The sequence below is a fragment of the Diorhabda sublineata genome, chromosome 3 (genome assembly GCF_026230105.1).
Source record: "Diorhabda sublineata isolate icDioSubl1.1 chromosome 3, icDioSubl1.1, whole genome shotgun sequence".
Lineage (NCBI taxonomy): Eukaryota > Metazoa > Arthropoda > Insecta > Coleoptera > Chrysomelidae > Diorhabda > Diorhabda sublineata.
In genome coordinates this window covers 28,210,140-28,233,598 of record NC_079476.1, presented here as the reverse complement: position 1 = coordinate 28,233,598, position 23,459 = coordinate 28,210,140, and the positions used below count along the sequence as shown (strand labels likewise).

Below are 23,459 nucleotides of genomic sequence, written 5' to 3'. Positions count from 1 at the left end.
AATGTTCCCCTATTATCCGTAAAATATGAGTTTTAAATATTAATTTTTTATTTTCGCCACCTTGAGCGATCATTTTCCCAACAAATCTAATGGTTCTGTGAAAACGCCATTGAAAAAGGTTTCAAGTAATATTTATATGTTATGAAAATCGCTAAAGAAAGTTTGATATCTCATAAGGTGACGATTTCCCTCTCTAAATAATGTGACAGAAGTTCTTGGCAAGTACATGAAAATTTACTAACCAACTTTTAAGAGAGAAAATTTTGTTATGGGAAAGATTCATAATTTCATGAGAAAACTGAATGTTTTCACATGAGTTTCATAAACGTTAGCATTATAGAAAGGACAATAGAAATAGTTTATTAATCTTTTGATTTTGCTCCTTCCTCCTCAGCAGCGAACGTGCTTGTTGTTTTATAGACAGTCTCCATTGATAGTATAGCCTCCAATATGTTTACAGACATCATGTCTACTCCTTTTCAAGCGTTACTTTCTGCACAGACTATGCAAACCTGGAAAAGAGTATCTGGGTTGGCTCAGGTAGTAATTTATCTCTCCTCATTTGGTACAAGTTGTCAACTAATTAATATATTAAAGTAATTATTTTAGTCCCTATATATATAGCGTCAAATTCATTTTGAAGATAGTTTGTAGGATCATTTTTAACTAAATTGCATTAAACACCTATTAGACCTCTAAGTAGTTTTTACAAATATGTAGAAATATCTGGTAAGAGACAAGCTGAGACACATATATCTGGATCTTACGTATATTTCACCAAACAACTGTTCTACTTGAATAGGTGGACTAGTGTTTGATCTTTTAACCAGACACGGTAATCTAAAATGCAAAACCCATGTTATAGACATCAGGAGCAAGCCAGAATGCATGGAGGCGAAAGTGATATTAGAAGGTTCAAGCCATGGTGCCTGATTAACTTTTCCAAGGACTACGGTTTTTAGTAATTTTATGTGGGACACAACATGCCTAGTTACCGTCACTGACTCTCCACTAACTCGACTATGAACTTAACTATGAACTTCTAAAATTTTGAATCTAGCAGCGTTGTGATACTTGATACGTGATATGTATGTGATACGTGAACTGAAAAATTCAGTTTTAGTTATGAAAAACACTTAATTCAAGAATTGAAATGAAGGAAATGTCGAGCTCTAGTATAATTTGCTTCAGTAAATAATATCCTATGAGAACTACAACTTATCCGAGGATTGTTATAAACTATTTAAACATCAACAGAGGATAAGTAACTGAAATTGAAATTTTTCTATGATTAATTTTATTCTGGTATCATAAAAATATAAGCAGATATTATTTGAACATGAACTGAAGTTATATTGCATCCTATACCTTGTTATATAAGTTTTTAAGCGCTCTATTCCAAGACATGACGAATACTTTTAACTGAGTAATCATGTTGAAAACAATGTATACTTGAATACTTGAAACACTTCCATTGTTGTTTTCTAAAAGTGAATAATACATTCAAATTAGTTGGAATTTACCTCATGCTGTTATTTCCACAGTTATTCGATGTGTGAAATCCACATCTAAATAAATAATAGTTATTTGTTTTCCCAATATTCGATCTCAAATACACAGGATTCGTAATATGGTTTGTTTTTTTATGATTTATAGGATATCATTACAATGTAGCAAATAGATTCATATCGTACCCTGGAATCGCAAAGTACAAAGAATGAATTTAGAAACAGTTGGCCGTTTGGTTTTTAATGGAACGTTTTGGAGTTTTATAAATCGTATTTTTATATTCCAAAATGGAAAGAAGCTGCAATATACACAAAGAGAGAATAAAATCGAATGTGTGTAATTTGTTGCGAAAGCTTTTGGTTAGTTGTCAGTAAATCTAACATATTTATCTATATGTAAATCTACTGTTATTTTTTATAGGAGTCTCAGTTAACAATGAAAAATTTGATTCCCAAAAGAAATTTCTAGTCGCAAACCGTTATATTTTTCTGTAAAAACTTGGCGTAAGGAGGATTATTCAGACTATTTTTTTGAGAATGAAATACTGAAATACCAACGATCATAGTTTTGATGTGAATAATACATTTATGGATACTATTCGGTTTTCCCGACGAAGCATCGATTTTCCTTAAGCACCAAGGCAACAAATTATCGCAACAATGGTAATTGTTTCTGACAAAGTAATTGCAGCTGTGGCTTATGTCATTTTGGTTCTTAGTTAAGGGCCGAAGAATGTTGGAAAAAAAGTTGGGCGCGGGAACCGTATCGATTTTTCGTGGGGGTTTACCGACACTTTTCAATCGCCTCTGCCAAGGTTTTTTTGTACGATGAAACCTTCCGCTACTGCTTTCCGCTGTTAGTTAAGGCTTTAAGAACATTTCTAAGTAATTTTTACTTGGAAACCGTATCGATTTTTCTCGCAAGTTTTTCAACATGGAAAACCTGCTGGCATTTTCATGCGCAAACGTTTCGCACCGGCAGAGTAGCCCTTTAATGATGTAGTAGGGTTTTACTTGCAATTTTCAGGCTCTGATCTTGGAAACCGTTTCGAGCCCCTTTTTTTTTGTAGCTAGCTTTTGGACTATAGGGTTAGAGAATAACTATTGTTTTTCCGCATGGGTGGATCAAAGTCTATAGTTTATAAGGATCTACCTCAAACTCTCCAAGAGCTAGGATCAAATTCGCAGTATAAAATATAGCGCCTCAAATGACTCAGAATTAAACTAAGATCATATAGTAACAGATTTGGATACTCTAAGGTAGCCGAAGGTTTTCACTTTAAACAACTATTGTTAGTAAATACGGAATATTTATTTGCATTATATATTGAATAAATACTTAACTCAACCATTAAATTTAATGTTATTATTATTGTTACCATGAGTCAGATACCAACTATCTCAGGTAATAGTGAATTAGAATATATATATATATATATAAAAAATAAAAAAAAAACATTGAAATTTCACTCGATGAGAGCATAATCCAAAAATGTGATATAAACAAACACACAGTATACGAAATATACAAAAAATATATTTGAGACAAATTCGTTGTTTCGCTCATTTTTTTCGACACTGTTTATTGATAGAAGATGTATTTATTAACGACTGCTAATTATGCTCTAGTTTTGATGCAAATTATTCGTTGCCGTGAATTCGAAGTAGGCGTTTGATAACTTACGCTCAAGTGTTTTGATTAATGAGAATATCCGTTGACTACATCCTACATAATATTTATATATTTACTTTATAATGTAGTATTCATCAATCATCTGTGAAAATTTTTTATATTTTCCAGTTAATAGAAAGTCAGTACACTGTAATAAATCCAAGATGTACGTTTTTATTTTTATCAAGCTGTTCGCGCCTCAAATGTTATGTTTGTTAATGATTCTCATTTGCTTCTTCCTTGTACTATCACAAAAGACAGTTGCCTTAAAAGTAGAAAAAAGAAAAAAAAGTTATTTATGTCTTGAGTTATGTCAGTGTAAAAAGATGTGTGGTCACTGCTATTAAAATGAACAGTTACGTTTATTAAATAACCCTTCGATTTGAATTAATGCGCAGGCACAGTTTATACGCAGAATAATGGGTGATGCATTGTAACCAAATAAAAATTGTCCTTCGAAACGGATACTTTTGTGCACGTTGAAAATACACAAATCATCGAAAATAATTTTTAGCCAGCGGCAAGTAGCAAAACGAGACATCAAGAACCGAAAAAATTAGAATTCAGTCAGAAATCAGAAAAGCCACGCCAAACCAAGAATTAATCATCGCAATAAAAGGTGCAGCTTATATCCTTTCCATCCACACAATTCCTATAATCCACGTTCACAAATAAGTTCTTTTTTTCATTTTACTAAACCACAATGGCTCAACAGGAGTTGAGAATTCTAGTTAGTATACGCAGCAGTTTCAAAAGGCAACTGAAGTTATTTAATAATTTTCTTTCCATATTAGATGTTAACAATTTACCAAGTATTGACATCACCAACTCAATACAAAGATTAGCAAAAATTGAAACTTTATTAGATTTATGTCTCGAGGTACAAAATGAAATTGAAATATTGGGAGATAATCAAAATAAAGAAAATAAAGAAGAAACAGAATCATTTCAATATTGTTATTACAAGGCAATAAGACTAGCGAAACAAATTATAGACAACTTTAATAAATCAATGCCGGACAATGCTGGAAGAGCGAGTCTTGACAGCTCTGTTCATTCAAAAGGAGGTATTGTTCCTACAGACAGCCACAGGCGTGTTAAATTGCTAACCATTAGTTTGCCTTCTTTCAATGATACATTCACACAATGGTGTGAGTTCACTGATGCATTCAGTGGATTTATACATCTTAATTCAAATCTATCTAAAGTAAAAAACTAACCCATCTACCAGTATCCTTGAGTAGCAGCAGGTTTAATTAGGGCATTAGAAACAAATTAAACTAATTACGTCATTACAAAAAATACAATAACACTAGGCGTATTATTAATAATCATATTCACGCTCTTTTATTTATGCCAACCATACTTAGAGAATCTCATATTTAATTGAGGGAAATTATACTATATAAAATATCACTTAATCTTTTTGTCAATTAATAATACTGAAATTAACAAACAACAAAAAGGCGATTCTTTGCTCTCGGAAAACGTTTCGACAAAGATTCAAATTCAATGTACAGGGTCCTTCACGACGAGCTGAATCGATATGTATATGGGAAAGTACTGCGACTAGTGTTCTGAAAATTAGCTTGCATGGGTTTTCCGAAATGCTCGTTTCAGCTAAAATAATTTCTGCAGCTTCCGGTTATACCGGAAGTGGACCCAAATTTCGTTATATTAAACGAAATGTTATGGTTCTCATTAAATTTTTGGAATCTACACAAAATTTCAATATAACTTTATATAAGACATCTTATACCTAAATTTCACCATTTTTTAATTATTTTACATTTTCGAAATTTTTTGACACATCCTCTAAAAAAATTATATTTCTAAGTTTAAGTGAGTCATGTCTAATATTTTTGGAATTTGGACAAATAACACTCACAGCTTTCAATATCTGTGAAAACCTTGCCGAAATTCGCTATCTAAAAACTTCGAAAACTTAATTTTTTCAAATGGCAACCTCCATTTTTCTCTCTATCATTGGATTCTACGCTTTAAATTAAGGGGTCTTAGCTGGTAAATTCATAAATCTCAAATTAACGTTTTTTATAGAAACTTGAAAAACCTGAAATTTTCATGGTTTTCAATTGTGACCTGCCGATGGCGAACAACGAATAACAAAAGTTTTAGTTTTGTTCTTCTCCTCTTAGTGTAGTGTTTTTAAATATTTTTTAATTGTCTAAAGTATTTTTATTTTTGATATGTTAACTTTTGTTGTTCATTGTTCACCATCGGCAGGTGGCAGACAATTAAGAATCATGAAAATTTCAGTTTTCTCAAGTTTCTATAAGAGATGTTAATTTGAGATATATGAATTTACTAATAAAGTCCTCTTAATTTAAATCGTAGTATCCAATGGTAAAGAGAAAATTGGGGGTTGTATTTTGAAAAAATTAAGTTTTTACATAGCGAAATTCGGCACCATTTCCTTAACACCCTATATAAATTTTTGTCAAGGTTTTCATATATTTTGAAAGCTGTAAGTGTTCTAATTTCAAAAATATCGGACATGACTCACTTAAACTTACATGTGTCCAAAAATTTCGAAAATGTGAAATAATTAAAAAATGGCAGACTTTAGGCATACGATGCCTTACAAAAGGTTTTGTTGAAATTTTGCGTATATTCTAAGAATTTAATAAAAACTATAGCATTCCGTTTAAAATAACGAAGTTTGGGTCCACTTCCGGTATAACCGGAAGTTTCAGAAAACTGAAATTATTTTAGCTGAAACGAGCATTTTGGAAAACGCTTGCAAGCAAATTTTCAGAACACTAGTCCGAGTACTTTTTTTTCCGAGATTTTATCAATGTGTATAATTCACTCAATCATATAGAAAAACATTTAACTTGATTCCAAAAGAGGAATCTATCTTCTTTACCATCCAGATGTAAAAGATTCTAGTGAAATCATTAAACTGCGAGTGTTCTTAGATAGTTCATCTGAGTTAGATTCTGGTATGTCAATTAATGAATGATATATTTGGTATTCTTGGAAGATTCAGAACCTATTCTTATGTAGCAACAGCTAAAATGTACCGCCAAGAAACTTTAAGAACTTAAGATGTCAGCTATTGAGAGTCGGATGATTTTCCAAACGAGTCTAGGGTAATCAAAGAAGACTTCTCTGTCAATAACTTTATGACAGGGACAAATGTGATAAATGACCTCCAGACAAAAAAAATATCTTACTTATGTCATATGTATCCTACAGGAAATTACGAATGTAAAAAGATATGTATGGTCACTTACATTAAAATAAACAATTACGTTTATTAAATAATCTTTTGATTTAAAGTAATACGCAGTACATTGCAAGAATATTGAGACCTCATTGTAATCGAATACATTTGTCTTGTGTGGACTTTTTCCATGAAATATCGTGTTATTGATTAATAAATCACTTAATCCATTTCACTACCGTGTATTCGGAGTAATTTTGTGATTTCACAATTATTATATCTTTTTTATTTACTTCATATTATATATTATATATTTTATATTCACCTGTATTATCTCTCGTAACAAGCACCACATTATTTGGACCCACATGGGTGTAGTTTATAGAAATGTTGTTCGAAACCCTTTGTATTTAAAGTAAAAAAGTATTAGCAACTAAAAATTTCTGAAAAAAAATGAAATCATCAAAATTAAAACATTCTATCTCTATTTTGACACGTGCAGTATAATTTTCTCATAAAAATATTGTGTGTATGTTGAAGTGTCATTCAACTATTAATCTCGTAGAAGCCATTGAAAGTACTAATATCTCTCCTCTTATACGACGTTTCAGACTAATTCCATAAATCTCGTGAGTAATGTCATTTTGAATGCATTACTAACACAAACAACAAGTTATATACACACACCTTGTGCATTACATTACAAGCTTAACATGAACTGATGAGCATATTCGGCCACGAAGAGATTATAATGGCTATAATACAAGAAGATTATTTATTGTTGTTTTAAAGAATGCTAGAATTTTAGAAATAATAAATAATAGTAGAGGACACGGAAAGGGACGCGTTAAGAAGAGCAAAGAGAATCTCAAGGTTAGGTCCGGTCAGAAAGGAAACAATAAAATAAGAAATGAGCCTGAAAGAAATTATTATAGAACATATTGAGGAAAAGCAGTTGATTTGATACGGGAACGTGCAGAGGATGGGGGAGAAAAGATTGTCAAAAAAATAATAAAATGAATACTAGAGGAGAACAGAGAGGAAGACCAAGAATATCATGGATGCATGGAAGAAGAAAACGAAACCTAAACGATCAGAGCTTCAGTGGAAAAAGTGGCAATTAGTCATTGGACAACGTCGTAAGACGTTTTGAAACCCGAATTTCTATATTTCTATATATATATATATATATATATATATATATATATATATATATATATATATATATATATATTATATATATGCATCTAAATGTTCTTGATTTTAGGTCTCTTCTGTTTTAAAATAGTTTATTTTTTCGATAGTCTTGAAGAAAAGTCAAAATTTGTCTTTCTTCTAAAAATTATCAAAAAAACACAAATTTTAAAACAGAGGTGACCTAAAATCAAGAACATTTAGATGCATATATATATATATATATATATATATATATATATATATATATATATATATATATATATATATATAGAAATATAGAAATTCGGGTTTCAAAACGTCTTACGACGTTGTCCAATGACTAATTGCCACTTTTTCCACTGAAGCTCTGATCGTTTAGGTTTGGTTGGTATATATATTTAAAAAAAGAAGTATTATTATTATTATTATTATTATATGTATATAGTTATATAGTTAAAAATAATTGTATAGTGAGTTTAAACCTTTATTTATTTATCTGAAAACTTTGTTTTTTCATCTCCACATTGATTAAGATATACTAAACTCCAGTTAATTAGTTAAATTGATTTCCAATATGATATAGCTCGCTCTGTTCTAAAACGTATATGACGTCCTTGTATATTATGTTTTATCCTAGTTTAATTAGGTGTATCTTCATATAAAACTTCATTTTCAATGCAGTGAAACCATGGATATATATATATTATATATATGCATCTAAATGTTCTTGATTTTAGGTCTCTTCTGTTTTAAAATAGTTTATTTTTTCGATAGTCTTGAAGAAAAGTCAAAATTTGTCTTTCTTCTAAAAATTATCAAAAAAACACAAATTTTAAAACAGAGGTGACCTAAAATCAAGAACATTTAGATGCATATATATATATATATATATATATATATATATATATATATAGAAATATAGAAATTCGGGTTTCAAAACGTCTTACGACGTTGTCCAATGACTAATTGCCACTTTTTCCACTGAAGCTCTGATCGTTTAGGTTTGGTTGGTATATATATTTAAAAAAAGAAGTATTATTATTATTATTATTATTATTATATGTATATAGTTATATAGTTAAAAATAATTGTATAGTGAGTTTAAACCTTTATTTATTTATCTGAAAACTTTGTTTTTTCATCTCCACATTGATTAAGATATACTAAACTCCAGTTAATTAGTTAAATTGATTTCCAATATGATATAGCTCGCTCTGTTCTAAAACGTATATGACGTCCTTGTATATTATGTTTTATCCTAGTTTAATTAGGTGTATCTTCATATAAAACTTCATTTTCAATGCAGTGAAACCATGGATATATATATATTATATATATGCATCTAAATGTTCTTGATTTTAGGTCTCTTCTGTTTTAAAATAGTTTATTTTTTCGATAGTCTTGAAGAAAAGTCAAAATTTGTCTTTCTTCTAAAAATTATCAAAAAAACACAAATTTTAAAACAGAGGTGACCTAAAATCAAGAACATTTAGATGCATATATATATATATATATATATATATATATATATATATATATAGAAATATAGAAATTCGGGTTTCAAAACGTCTTACGACGTTGTCCAATGACTAATTGCCACTTTTTCCACTGAAGCTCTGATCGTTTAGGTTTGGTTGGTATATATATTTAAAAAAAGAAGTATTATTATTATTATTATTATTATATGTATATAGTTATATAGTTAAAAATAATTGTATAGTGAGTTTAAACCTTTATTTATTTATCTGAAAACTTTGTTTTTTCATCTCCACATTGATTAAGATATACTATACTCCAGTTAATTAGTTAAATTGATTTCCAATATGATATAGCTCGCTCTGTTCTAAAACGTATATGACGTCCTTGTATATTATGTTTTATCCTAGTTTAATTAGGTGTATCTTCATATAAAACTTCATTTTCAATGCAGTGAAACCATGGATTACTCGTGGAATAGTTTTGGAATAGCATTCTAGCGTAGAATTAGATCATTTCAATTGCCAATTCTCTAGTTTAGATGCTTTTCTGGTAAGATACAACGGGAGATATATCGTTTTAAGTTAATGCTTCGAAATGAATTTGAATAGCAGTATGTTATTAGAGTGAACGGTACTTAAAGGGTAATTTCAACACCTTTCGGTTAATTTGATATAATCAAATTGGAGCGGACGAAATTTCAATTTGTTTAAATTGAAAAAATAGGTTTTACTAGTTATACAGTGCTTTTCAGATAAAAGTATCCACCTTTAATAACTTTTGTAATACTGGTATTTAGAAAAAATCCAAAAACACGTCAACTTATGTTGGAAGGGGCAAGCATTATGGCTTATTTAAACTTATTGGAAAAGCCACCCCCTCACCCCTAGCAGCATCCCTTTTATTTTTTTAAATTACTTTTCATATTTTTTATGTAAAATTTGGATACTCCTCTTTGAGCTGATTTCAAAAATGTATAATACTTGTAGGTTAAAGTGGTTAGTATATGAGATAAACAATTTTTCTTTTAAGAGCACAAATTTTACTTATTATTTACTTTCACCTTATTTGCCTGTACTAAAATGGGTTGTACAACAGTTCAAACTCTTTAATCTTTTTAACTGTGCTATTTATTATGAAGTTACAATAAGTGTTCAAAATGAGTACCATTCACTTCCATACAATGGTATAATCTATTTTGAAATGCCTCTCTGACATTGCTTAATACGGCTGGATTTAATTGTCGACATTCATTTTCTATCCTCTCTCGTAAATCATCCAGAGATTCTGGTTGGGTAGCATAAACTTTTGTTTTTAAATACCCCCATAAAAAGAAGTCTAGGGGTGTTAAATCCGGTGACCTAGGTGGCCACTCCATCATCTGCCCCCTTCTACCTATCCAACGAGCGGGGAATGTTTCGTTTAAAAATTGTCGGACAGGCATAGCATAGTGTGGGGGAGCTCCGTCTTGTTGAAATACCAGTAAATCTTCGGAAAGGTTATCATCATTTTCTATTATTGTTGTAATACGTGGGTCAACCCCTTCCCTGAGTAACTCAAGATATGATTCACCATTTAAATTTCCGTTGATGAAGAAAGGTCCGACAATGTGATCACCTAGGATACCACACCAAACGTTTAACTTTTGGGGATGTTGTGTATGGAATTCACGCATAATATGTGGATCACTTTCAGCCCAATATCTACAACTATGCCTACTTACTAAGCCATTTAATGACCATGAGCATTCATCAGAAAAGCAAATATTGTTTAACAATTGTGGATTGTTATTGATAATTTGCGTCATTGATTCGCAAAACTCTAGACGACGATCAAAATCATCTTCATTCAACTCGTGCACCAACTTAACTTTGTATGGGTGGTACTTGAATTTATGTAGAACTCGGAAAACTGTTGTACAACCCATTTTAGTATAGGCAAATAAGGTGAAAGTAAATAATAAGTAAAATTTGTGCTCTTAAAAGAAAAATTGTTTATCTCATAAACTAACCACTTTAACCTACAAGTATTATACATTTTTGAAATCAGCTCAAAGAGGAGTATCCAAATTTTACATAAAAAATATGAAAAGTAATTTAAAAAAATAAAGGGAATGCTGCTAGGGGTGAGGGGGTGGCTTTTCCAGTAAGTTTAAATAAACCATAATGCTTGCCCCTTCCAACATAAATTGACGTGTTTTTGGATTTTTTCTAAATACCAGTATTACAAAAGTTATTAAAGGTGGATACTTTTATCTGAAAAGCACAAGGGTTGATCCCTTTGCTCCTTCTTCGACACATTTATGAATATTAAAATCCTTTATAACCACTTCACATTGTATGTACAGACTAGAAACTGATAAGTCTGAACCAGTTGAACTCAATTTTCAGAATCAAAATGGATCGAGTCGAACTTGCCTTTGAAAAAGATGCTTCTAATGAAGATATATATGTGATACGCAGTCGTATAGAGACGATCGCTACTACATACGAAACTATTACAAAAGTCCATGATTTCATGTTGCTAAATCGACGTGTAACTATTAGACAAATATTGGTGTCACGGATGTTGAAGAGATGCACACTGGTCAACTCGAAAAGCCATTTTATTTGTCATGGATCCATCACTATGATGTAGAGATTCAAATGTAGAATGAGAAGTGGGAACATCGAGGTTTAGCACCTCTAAAAATTCAAAGAAACATCAATAAGAAAGATTATACTATTTTGGTAAGGTGTGAAAGATGGCGTTTATAATGATAATTTAGTTCCAAAATTACGTGGGTCGATAAAGAGAAACATTCGGGGAAGTAGCGCAAGGATGTAACAGGATGGCGGACCTAGCTTTGCAACTATTGCAATAGTTTATGTAGACCCTTTCTGCCTCATAATGCAGATTTAGTTCCAAGTGATTATCATGTCCTTGGAGTGCAGCAGCTACAGAACGGTTTCTCTTATCTCCCACGCTAGTAAGATCTTCCTGCATAACTTACACAACCGTCTCAAACCATTTCTTTTGCCATAGCATTTCAGAGGAGCAAGCAGGTTTTGAGACAGGAAAGGGAGCTAGAGAACAAATCTTAAATATCAGACAACTTATTGAAAAGGTGAGATATATTTAATATTCCACTATATCCCTGTTTTGTAGATGATCAAAAAGCATTTAATAAAGTTATCTGGAGCTAACTTTGGACCATAATGGAGGAAATGGGAACGCCAAAACACCTGGTTCAACTAGTGCGCAACCTCTATCAGGAAAACAACGAGAAATTCAGAATCGACGGGGTTTACTCGGGGACTTTCAGAACGGTCGCAAAACGAAAATAATGATAGTTGATAGACAACAATTTTCCACAAACATCAGAAATAACAGGCCATGAAGTGGTAAACTCCGGAAGCAGGGACTTTCGAAATGTTGGTTTATAGACTACTCTTACAAGTATCGTGGACAGGACACCGAACCAATGTATCCGTATTACAAGAAATTGGTCCACGTACAAGGCTGCTAACCAGAATAAACCGCATGTATCTGCAGTACCTGGGTCATATAGCTAGAAGATCAGGAGCAATGGAACGATTCATCATAGAAGGGAAAGTAGAATGCAAACACCCAATAAGCAGATCTCCAGCTAGATGGGTAGACCAAACAAAACCCTTAATAAATATGAGACTGCATCATGTCTATAAGATTGCACAGGATAGGCAAGCATGGAAACAACTGCTGAATCAAATATAAATTGTGGATATTCTTGGAAGGATAATAGGAAGAAGAGGGGGATTATCATGTGTTTTCACAACTTAAGAAATACTTGCCTAGTAAAAAAAATAGCTAATATCCTCACTTTTTAACCATCATTGTTGCCGTGGCAAAAATTACGTGAAATCCCACCAAATTGTAAGGGCCTCGTTAGATAAACTTACGGTTATAGAAATTGTTTTTCGAGAAGAAATTTTTTGTTTGATAGCTGATAGCCACGCTTTTTTTCACCTAGAAGACATGAGAACAAATTAATTACTGTCATGCTTTTGATATTAAATTTACAAGTAGTTTAAATTCTAACGTCACTTTCATTCTTTTTGCAGCCTCTAATTCGAGCGGTTATCACGGACAGTCACTATTTTCTGCTTTCATTCAAACGGCATGTTAAATCTTATTTCAATTTGTCACAAGCGTTTTTTTTACTGTAATCCATCTTCTGCCGTTGGTTGGCGTTAATCCCGTTGACACCCTGCAAAAGTCCTTCTTACTGTAGTAAAAATGAAACCAAAAAAATTTGTGAAACATAGCTGGAATATTTCACAATAATTTCAAAAATATTTTAATACAATTGTGAAAAAAATGATTTGTTGGGACAATTGAACATACGATACATGCACTTGATCGAGTAAGCAGATTGTGCGTAGTCAAGCTTTTGCGAAGTGAGTTGCGGTATGCGGTTAACGATCGAAATGACCGAGAGCAGTTAAGTCTGAGTCACAAACCGTTTCTCCGACCTTGTTAAATGAATTGGTTAAGAAAAATATCTGCGCAATTTCAGTAAACGAGTTATTGGCTCCTCAACCTCCCTACTTATTTGACGTTATCATATAACACTGAAACATTTAAGTGGTGAAGAGGAAGACTCTCTTCAGATGCAGCACTAGTATGAGGAGTGGGAAAATGGTTTGTAATGGTACTTGGCTTCCAAAGAGAAACAAATATTCAAATATAAATCTACTCAAATGAAAATAATTCAGAAAATCAGTCTCATCACTTAATTTTCACGTATTTCCTTGTGTTTTAGTGTCTGGGCTTGAAATGATACTTTTGATAACAAAACTATTTTCGAACCAATTTTCCGAATAAAAAGCGTATTGCACAAATGTACATAAAAATATTATAGGAAGGTATTTCACCAGGATAGAATTTAGTAAAATGGAAACCGAAATAATATGCAATGCATCAGTTGATATGAAAAATAGAGCACGGCGAGTATCTGTTTACTTTTACCATTAAGGATTTTACCATAGTCGCCGTACTTAGTGAACATATTGAATGTTGTCAAACATTCAACTAATTGATATTTTGTAAAAAAAAATAATTTTTGAATATACTGTCGAAGAAAATATTCTTTAATATGATTTTTTCAATTCAACAGTAGACATGAGAAATGGTATAGAGTTGGTTGGTAAAACAGTCTCCTGGCTCTGTGAAATCAGTAAAACTAGAAATGACGAATATTGACAATTATTTTGAGAACATTTGGTTAGTATTTGGTCTAATTCGGTCCATCAGAAGTATTCCATTAAAGATGTGGGAACGAATGAAAGAAGCGAATTGGGATGTATTTTTCTACCATTCAGAAAACATGTGATGTGCCATTAATGACAAGCCTAGTGTATAATATTTTATCGTTCTCATTAAAATTTTTCATTATTTAGTACTAAATTATTGTTCGTTTGGAAGTTGTTTAATTTCCAGTATAATTCTCTTGTTCTACAAATAAAAGTAAAATTAGAGAGAATGTTTGGAACAGGTATATAAACAAAACGAAGTCTTCACCTATAATTTATTCGATAATACATAATAATTCACATTTCATAGCGAATACCTATATGAAGGTATATAGAATAACCGCCTCGAAAAACCTCGATTACAATAAAATCAATTGAGCAAATTCTAACGTAACAGTAGAAACAGGCAAGTATGATAAGCCACCCCTCAACGATCATCATGAAACCCTATTGATATAGACTATTGATATTACGAGAAATCGATTTATCATATATATTTTATGTAGAAACATTTACTTGTCGTTATTATCTCAATAAGGCTAACAAATATCGAACCATGGATAACTTTGTTCCATAGATCTCATCAAGATCTATCTGTGTGTGATTATTGACGCATCCGCAGAAGAGTTTCTGTAGAAAAAATATTCAATTAGATAAGTAAGTAAAAAGTTTAAGGAAGCTGATGCAGTAAAATATTTATCCAAATTATGGCCCAGAAAACCTACAACACCTGAAGACAAATATTTAAATATTTGTGTCATGTTAGAAGTATATCCACATAAATGCGATTTTCAAAACTTTGCAATATATTTTGCAACAGCCATGACTGCTCAAGTCTTCTTATTTCTATGGTAATCCCATCTTTTAATTCCTGATAATTGGCAGATTTTGTTTTATAAACGATATTCTTTAAGTGATCCCACAGGAAATAGTCTAAGGGATTTATGTTGAGTGATCTGGGAAGCACATTATCTAGGTATTGCATAACCACATACGCTTAGTGAGGTGGGGCACGATCTTGTTGTAGCCAAATATTGTTGTTTGGGACATTGTTAATGACAACACTTGAACCAACGTTACTTTCCATGGATAAATGAATTTATTATCACGTAAAAGTTTCATACGGATATTTGCGAAATATCAAGTTCCCTGGATATTTGTCTAGTCCTCAAGTGTGGATCGTCTAACAGGACACAAACATCTAAAGGTTTGTTTTCAGTTGATGCAGTCTTTTATTGAACCAGTTTCGTTAAACTATTAAACTAATTTACTTGCAGTAGATCTTGTTATGGGATTTCTTGTTGACTTTGTTATTGTAGCAGTCATAGCCACAGAAAAATAACAAGGATTTCTAAAAACACAAAATATTTAGGGTGATCTATTTCGTTCCTGAGATAATTAAGGCGATCCATACATAAAACTCAGTCTGTATAATAATAAATTGGTCTCCTCACGTTAGCAGGACCCATACCTCATTTGTACTCTTAAGAATGCTATTAGGACTTTTCGGAAACTATGATCGGATTAAACTGATCATGATCTGTATGTTCGGAACCTAACCCAGATCACGTACATCGTTGTTCGGAAACTAATCGAGTTTATCGGGTCGTAATCATATTAAATGATCCTTTCTATCCTGGTAAACCCGTGTGTGAATTTGATTAGCTGACAGGTTCTTTCATTTGTCTTTGATTCTTAAAATTATTTATTCCTCTCAAATATCTACAATTAATTTCTAACAGAATCGTCATGATAAGTTACTGAGGTATGCGGTTTTCATACTTATTGGCATTTCTGCATAAATATAGCTCATTAGTATCAAACTTCAGGACAAATTCCATGAGAAGGGGTAAATCGTTGATAACTGCATAATAAAAATCACTTAACATCTAGAACATCATAGGATGATTAACGCAAAAAAGTACTAAGAATCAAAAGTTCTTGTAGATCATGTTCTAAATTTGAAATTTCCAAAGAAAATTGAAAGTGACGTTCAGAAATCTGTTTTTGGGTTAGGATCCGTAATTAGCTGATACGTGATCTATCTGAAATCGGGTTATAGCTTATTTATATTTTTACCAACGCATTTACTTACTCACTTATTCCATTGTCATATTTTTTATTTTTCCCAAGAGCCGAATTCTTTGGTAATAATTCAGATGTAGTACTCGGCTCTTCTCAGAGATACAAAGTTCATAGGAATCATTCCTTTTTGTGCGAAATTTGTATTAAATACTGGCAACAATTTTTAATAAAAAGTGTGAATTCTAAGCAATATTATGATTGAACGTCATATAACATAATCAATTCAAATAAAAAGCGATAATATGGACATTTCAAAAGGCAATTAACTGACAAGAGACGTCACAAAATGATTCTCTTGAAATACTTTTATAGAAATAATTCGCATGTTGAGAATAAGAGTGACATGATGCAAAACTATTATATCTTATTATACAAAACCGTCCAACAATAGGTCACTAGTGTCGAAGAAATATAAGTGGTTAATGAAAGAGTCAAATGGCTTGCAACCCGACGTAGTAGAAAGAAGTCAGGAATGTGTAGGTGGAAAACATTAAAAAAAATAGAAGATTAGGTTTCAGTCAACATTAAAAAAATATATCTCTACTAATTTCGTAAAAATGGTATTTTCGGCAGAAGAAAACCAGAAATTATTTAACGGTTTTCCCCATCTTCCTATTTTGAAGTTGTGGGCGAAAAAGAATTGACGTGAACTGTTGATTTTTCAATTCCGTACAACTTTCTCCTTTATATTTTGAAAGGAAGTAGCCTGTAATTATTCTATACTGTTCTAAAAATGTAAGTATGAATGAAATATATAAATTTATGTATACTAAACTTTCCAGCATATATTTCTTTCCTTTCTTATATTCAAAACGTGCGCTTGTGAAAGAAAGGTGGAGTTTGGCGTAGCATAGGTCGGTAATGGTCCCGAAGAGACTTCCTAAAACGATGTTTACAGAACTAAGATATGGACAAGTCGAGCGAAAACCGAGCGGAAATATGTTAGGGTGGTAGTTACATAATTTCTGTGTGCTTTGAATAACAATGTGGTAGTGTCGGAAAGCTCTTAAACTTGAACGTATACCGTGGCAAGAAAATGGAGCATGTCCTATTAGTGATAACGATGGAGCATGATAAAACTTGGTGTTTATCGTTTCTCTTCAAATTACTTCAATATTTTGAGATATTCGACTTATTTTAGAGAGAAAGCTTCAAAATTAAATCGGAACAAATATGACAAAAGACTCCTCGCACAATAATGATCAACCACCGGATTTTTGGAAATTCGGATATGGTGTTACAGTTAATATTTATTCACAGGAAAGAAAATGAAGAAATTATTTAGATAATTGAGAATTTGTTATGTTTTCATCGATGTTAATATATGCTGAGGAAACTAGACATTATTGTCAATTATCGGAGCGAATTTATGGTACCATAAAATTTATAATTTTATGGTACTTACTCATCTTAAATCCTACCTAAAGTACAAAAGTATTCAATTTATAGTTCAATCAATAAGTAGAGGTAATGAATTATCAAACATTGCAAAATACGAATCTAATTATTTATTTATTATTTTATAGTCACTCAGTCTCTGTGAAAAAATAAGTTACTGCTATAAAATAACGAGGCGGACGCTGTAAAATATTTTTTCTCCAACCATCAAAAAATGTTGACATTTTAGTACTATTTTCAGGTGCCATCAATTCCCTTACCGTACAAAAATTTGCTCGCTGCTTACCAACACTTTTAATCCTAGGACTAAAAGTAATTGCATTTGAGCTCTCTAATTGAAATTCGAAGAAAAAAACATTGTGTCTTACTAACTTAGTAAAACAAACTAATTGGGCAATTATATATAGGTATTTATTTGTTATTTTATAGTGATATTGAATGTACAATTGGAATAATTGCCAAAATTCAAAGCACCACTGAAATTATCACTAACAATTTTCGAACAATTCAAAAGATTCTCATTAATGTTAGAACAACTCAAAATATTCTCCGTAACTGTTGATGAAACATTCGATGAAATATCTGAACAGGTACTTGTCGTTGTACTTTTTTGTCAGATTGCAATATTTTTCTGGCAGTATTCTCTTTGTTGATACGTGATTCTTCAATATATCCTTCTGCTACCGTACTCGATCTCCAACCTCCATGTCTTTTAAGACAAGTGAGGTCACCGCCACCATCATTAAGAAATGTAGAAGATGTTCTTCTTAGCGAATGTCCAGTATACTCCTTCCAATTTCCTAACTTCCAAAATTTTGCAATTTCTTCCGGCACGGCATTAATTTTGTGGATACCAACAACTATTCTTTGACACTTTCCATTAACATACTTCAAAAATAAACGATGGTCCTGTATATTTGATGGCCGTAGTGCAACATATTTTCGAAATAAACGCATATAATTATCGCCTATAATGGTAAACAAACGAGGTTTCTTGTTTTTTGTCTGCAAAATTTTTACGACCAGGTCCGAGTCCATATCCTAAATGTCATCAATTTTCAAATGAACTAGTTCGTCACAACGCATAGCCCCTCCAATTCCTCATACTAGAACAACCTTTATCATCAAATATAAATTATCAGGTGCCATATCCAGGAACCGATCCATTTCCTCCTTTGTGAAAACCCTAGACTTTTTAGGTATATATCCATCACTTTCCCTTTCTAACAATGCTCGTAATTTTGAATATTTACTAATAACCACACCATTTTTGATATCCAGTGTGGATGGCAACATTGAATACTGTGACCAAAGAGTGGATGGCTTGACGGTCTTCGTTAAATTTGAGAAATACACCATAAGAACACTCTCCGCATAGTTTTGCACATTTTTTTCTTTACACCAGTCCATGAATCGCTGATGTGCTAGTTCATAGACTTGGCGAGATTTGGGTGGCAAAAGATTTAGATATACTGCTTCGGCACTTTCCAATGTAACCGCAGGTATATTTTCATCGTGTTCGGGATTCATTTTGAAAGCAGCATAAAAACTAATACAAAAATTATATGATTAGTACGTCTACTTGACAATCGAATCGATATTTACCAACAATACCAGACATCCATGACTACCATGACTACTTGTTATTGCTATTATAATTAATAGGTGTTCAAATTTATTACCAAATTATTAACGATTTTTGAATAAAACTAACTTTATTTTAATTTTGACTTGGTTGGAGAAAAAATAGTATATATCATACGGACTAAAAGTGTCTATTTTTACTCGCAATTTTGCATTTACTCGGATTATTTTGCGGATTAAAATTTTTTCTCTATTCAAAATCATAAGAGGTAAAGAGAAACATTTTGAATTTGGAATTAAAATTTCTATTGCAAACTAGATATCTCGTATTTGGATCTGCCTAAAGCAAAATTTATTTGTCTTAACATACTTTGGTTCCATTTGTTAACAATTGGAAATTAATTGAATGTGAAAGTGAAAAAAACATAAATTATTTCATAGCCTTTTATGTTTTCAAAATCTTAGATAAAGTAAGGATGTAAAAAAGTCCGTAGAAAAACCTATGGTACCACGAGCATTTTTAAAAACAATAAAATTCGGCAGGCGTAAGAACCGGTGAATAAGACGGATGAACAACAGCAGGATATAGAGCTTGAAAAGTTTTGACTGACAATATGTAATGGCTACCAATTTGGAACATTTTTTTTGTATATGTTATATTGATGGTAAATGTCGATTAATCCATAGAATGATTTTGGACGATGACAGCAAAATAAAAGATATACAATTTCATACAATTTGTCTATTCATATGTCTATTCATATGTAATTATTTAAATACTTCCATGTTCTATAACTTTTAGCATAGATAATAATGGAGCTTTAGGAAGAATATTTTAACACAAAAGAATAATATGGAACTTTTGTAAAACTTCCACTGTTATTAAGGCAGTGAAATAAGATTTGTGAAAACAGCTGCTTTCGCTTAGTTTACTGGACTTTGTTTGAAATTTTTAGTAAAAAGTAAAAGGGGGCTACAGGATACTACTAGATTAAATCTTGATTAATGAAAATATATCGTTTAAGTTTATCAGTTAAGATATAAAATTACAGTATATGTGGTTGGGTTCCCTCAAAAAATGAATTATGGCAAATGTCTTTTAAAAGAAGCTAGTGCTGATGATCAATTTTCTCTACGTAGAGAAAGTAAAGAAGAAATATAAAAGCAAAATCTACAAGAGTGGTTTAGGGAGAAAGTAACTTTTCAACTGTATTATGTATATTTATTTTTTCCAATATAGTTTCCACTTGATACAACGAGTTTATGATTTTCTCAAACAATCCGAAAAATAATCGTTCGAAACTCCACAAAATATCTTTATCATTATTTCTTCGGTACTGTTAATTTTCCTGCATTAATAGCTGCATTATTTATTTTCTTCAACAAATGAGGTCGTTTTATTCCCGTATCTGGCACGAAAACGTATCAGCAATTCAAAACAACATTATCAAAGCAATATCAAAAGCTATTGTTATCCGTTCTTATAAATAATCAATTGTGATAACACCTATGGAATCTGAAAAATCTGAAGACATGACCTCATTTGTAGAAAAATTTCCGTTCCTCGGATGAAGTCTATCGCTTATTAATTGTTTCTTGAGTAGTTGCAGTACATGATGGGTCCGGATGTTCAACATCATTCCCTATTCATATAGTCAATTTTAAAAAGAGAGAACGATCTTCCAGCGGACGTAAAATATAATGTTTAACTAACACTTGAGATTCTTGTTTACTCTTTATATTTTCCCAACAACAAAAACAATTTTTCTTATAGTATTACAACTAATCTATACTACAATCAAAAGGTGATGCTAACGGTACAACAATACAACAAGGAGTATTAAGGAAAGCTTTTTTCGCAAAAATAGACTTTTTACAGGATTCTTCTTGATCATTTTGCTGATCATCTAGCCTGTTCTCAAGCAATAAATCGAATAAATATTTCAATTTTAGATATTTAATCACAGCAACAACTATCACAAATAATAGAAGGGACTAATATGGAAAAAGGAATTGTGGATTTTCATAAGTTGCCTATAAAAAAACAGCTCTCTACATGTATTACACTTGCAATGGAAAGATACCCCAGATATTGTTTATTGTAGTATCTTTGTTGTTTCTCATAAAATGGATTTATATTTACATTGTAAATACTAGAAATCGATTTTTTGGAAATCAATTTTTGAGATTGAATGATTTTCTACTCACCTCATGCATATAGCTCCATGCGTAACATAGTCCAGCTGGATATAGGGGTCTGTAGTGGTTTCCTAAAGTGTACATGTAGATCAACCAAGGTGACGGAACTAATAAGGTGAACATATCGCACAGTGCCATAGCCATTAGTACAACATTGGTAGGACTACGCATATGCCTTCTACTCAATACTATTACAATCAACGTATTAGCAACAATGGTTATTATCAGTAAGATGGGCATTAGGTAACCATATAACGGTATAGCGTACGTAATAGGCATTTCCGTTGTGATATTTATTACGTTTAAATGTGATAAATTTGAATCCATTGTATGAAGTGTCAGATTCGATGATGTCCTATCTTGGTTTATGTAAGTATCGTTTTCGGCCATGATGTTATCCGACGAATTATCGATCAGTAGTTAACTTGATGATCGTTGTTATTGGATGGGATATTTGTAATACGCGCTTGATTCTTCATGCTTCTACTATTTTCTACGCGATGACAATCTGTAATAAGAAGAAAGTCAGTATAAATATATGAAAGTTATATAAGTTTGTATATCTATACCCATAGTATAATAATGATATTCAAAAGCCGCGGGGTAAAAGTGAGTTCATTGAAGTTTTGGAATGAAACCATATGTATTATGGAAATTTGTTTTCAAGAAACATGATATAATAATTGATAAAATTTTAATAACCAGGAGAAGTGGGATTAGAAATAACAAAAAAGTATATTCTAAAACTCATTATACAATAAAGCACTTTAAACTGAGCAGCTACTTTACATAATTCAGCATCTAAAGTAGGAATAGTATATAAAAACACTAGAATGTATATCCTTTTGCAATTCGAATAACAAAAAATAATAAATTTATGGCACATCTTTTGATTTATATGATAGTCACGCATCTTTCCATTCTCCTATTTTCTACTTAGAATGTATGGAGTAAGATTGAAAGATACTGTGATTGAATGTTTGTAGCAGAATTTATTCAAATTGAATCTGCAAATGGTATGTCCCAAACTTCCAAGTGCTAGAACAAGCTGTGGCAAGCTTGAAAATATATTTCAAAACTACTAGATGACAATATTGGTATTGACATAAATATAATCGAAAACGATAATTATCATCTGAGTACGAATTATAATTATAACTTTTCCTACAAAAAAACGCACCTTCGTGGAAGAGAATAGAGAAAATATTAAGTTGACAAAATTAAAATTGGGGTTATTGCAGGTAAGGAAACAATCTCAATCATTAGAATTCCTGAAACTAAAAAATGGACAGAAAGGGTTTTTACTATTTTGAATCCAACTAATTCAAAACTAAACTATTTGACTTGTATTAGAAAGTATATTGCTTTATCACCTCCTATGGTGGATACTTCCAGATTCTTCTCAAATTATGTGAATGATAAATTAACAAAACAACCCAGTGGGCAAAAACATCTATTTTAGCAAGATCATCGCAACCATCTTAACAAACTCTCGAGGAGACATCCTAGCCGTAAAAAAGCACGGAGGCTGGATGTTATCTAGAGTTGCAGAGAGTTTAGCTTACGTAGACTCTACTTTAAGTAAAACAAATAATAATTCTAAATAAATATTAATGAGTTATAATATCCCTTTTCCATCCGAAAATAATGGTAATAAGATTTTATTGGAAGATAACACCATTTCTACTATATCCACGCTCGTTACCGGCAATTCTTCCTATGGAATACTAACTGAAATTAGTAATAATACTGTAATTGCTGAATCTACCCACATCTGTTTAGGCCAAGCTAAAGCATTGAAATTGGATAGTTGCACATATCACTCATATTGAGTTTTAATTTAGTTTAATCAAAGGATTTATAGGATTTTTATAAATTTTTGTGCGCAAGGGTCTTGTAAT

The 23,459-nt window shown here is 31.5% G+C and overlaps 1 protein-coding gene across 4 annotated transcripts in view; it reads right to left on the bottom strand.

Moving 5' to 3' along the window:
• Positions 1-23,459, bottom strand: part of LOC130441264 (sex peptide receptor) — a 138,687-nt gene that overhangs the window by 70,308 nt on the left and 44,920 nt on the right. For all 4 annotated transcript variants that reach the window (XM_056774854.1, XM_056774853.1, XM_056774856.1 and 1 more), the window contains exon 2: positions 21,568-22,066. In XM_056774854.1, the coding sequence (XP_056630832.1) occupies positions 21,568-21,948 (381 nt within the window). In that variant the 5' untranslated portion in view covers positions 21,949-22,066. The remainder of the gene's footprint in view (positions 1-21,567; positions 22,067-23,459) is intronic.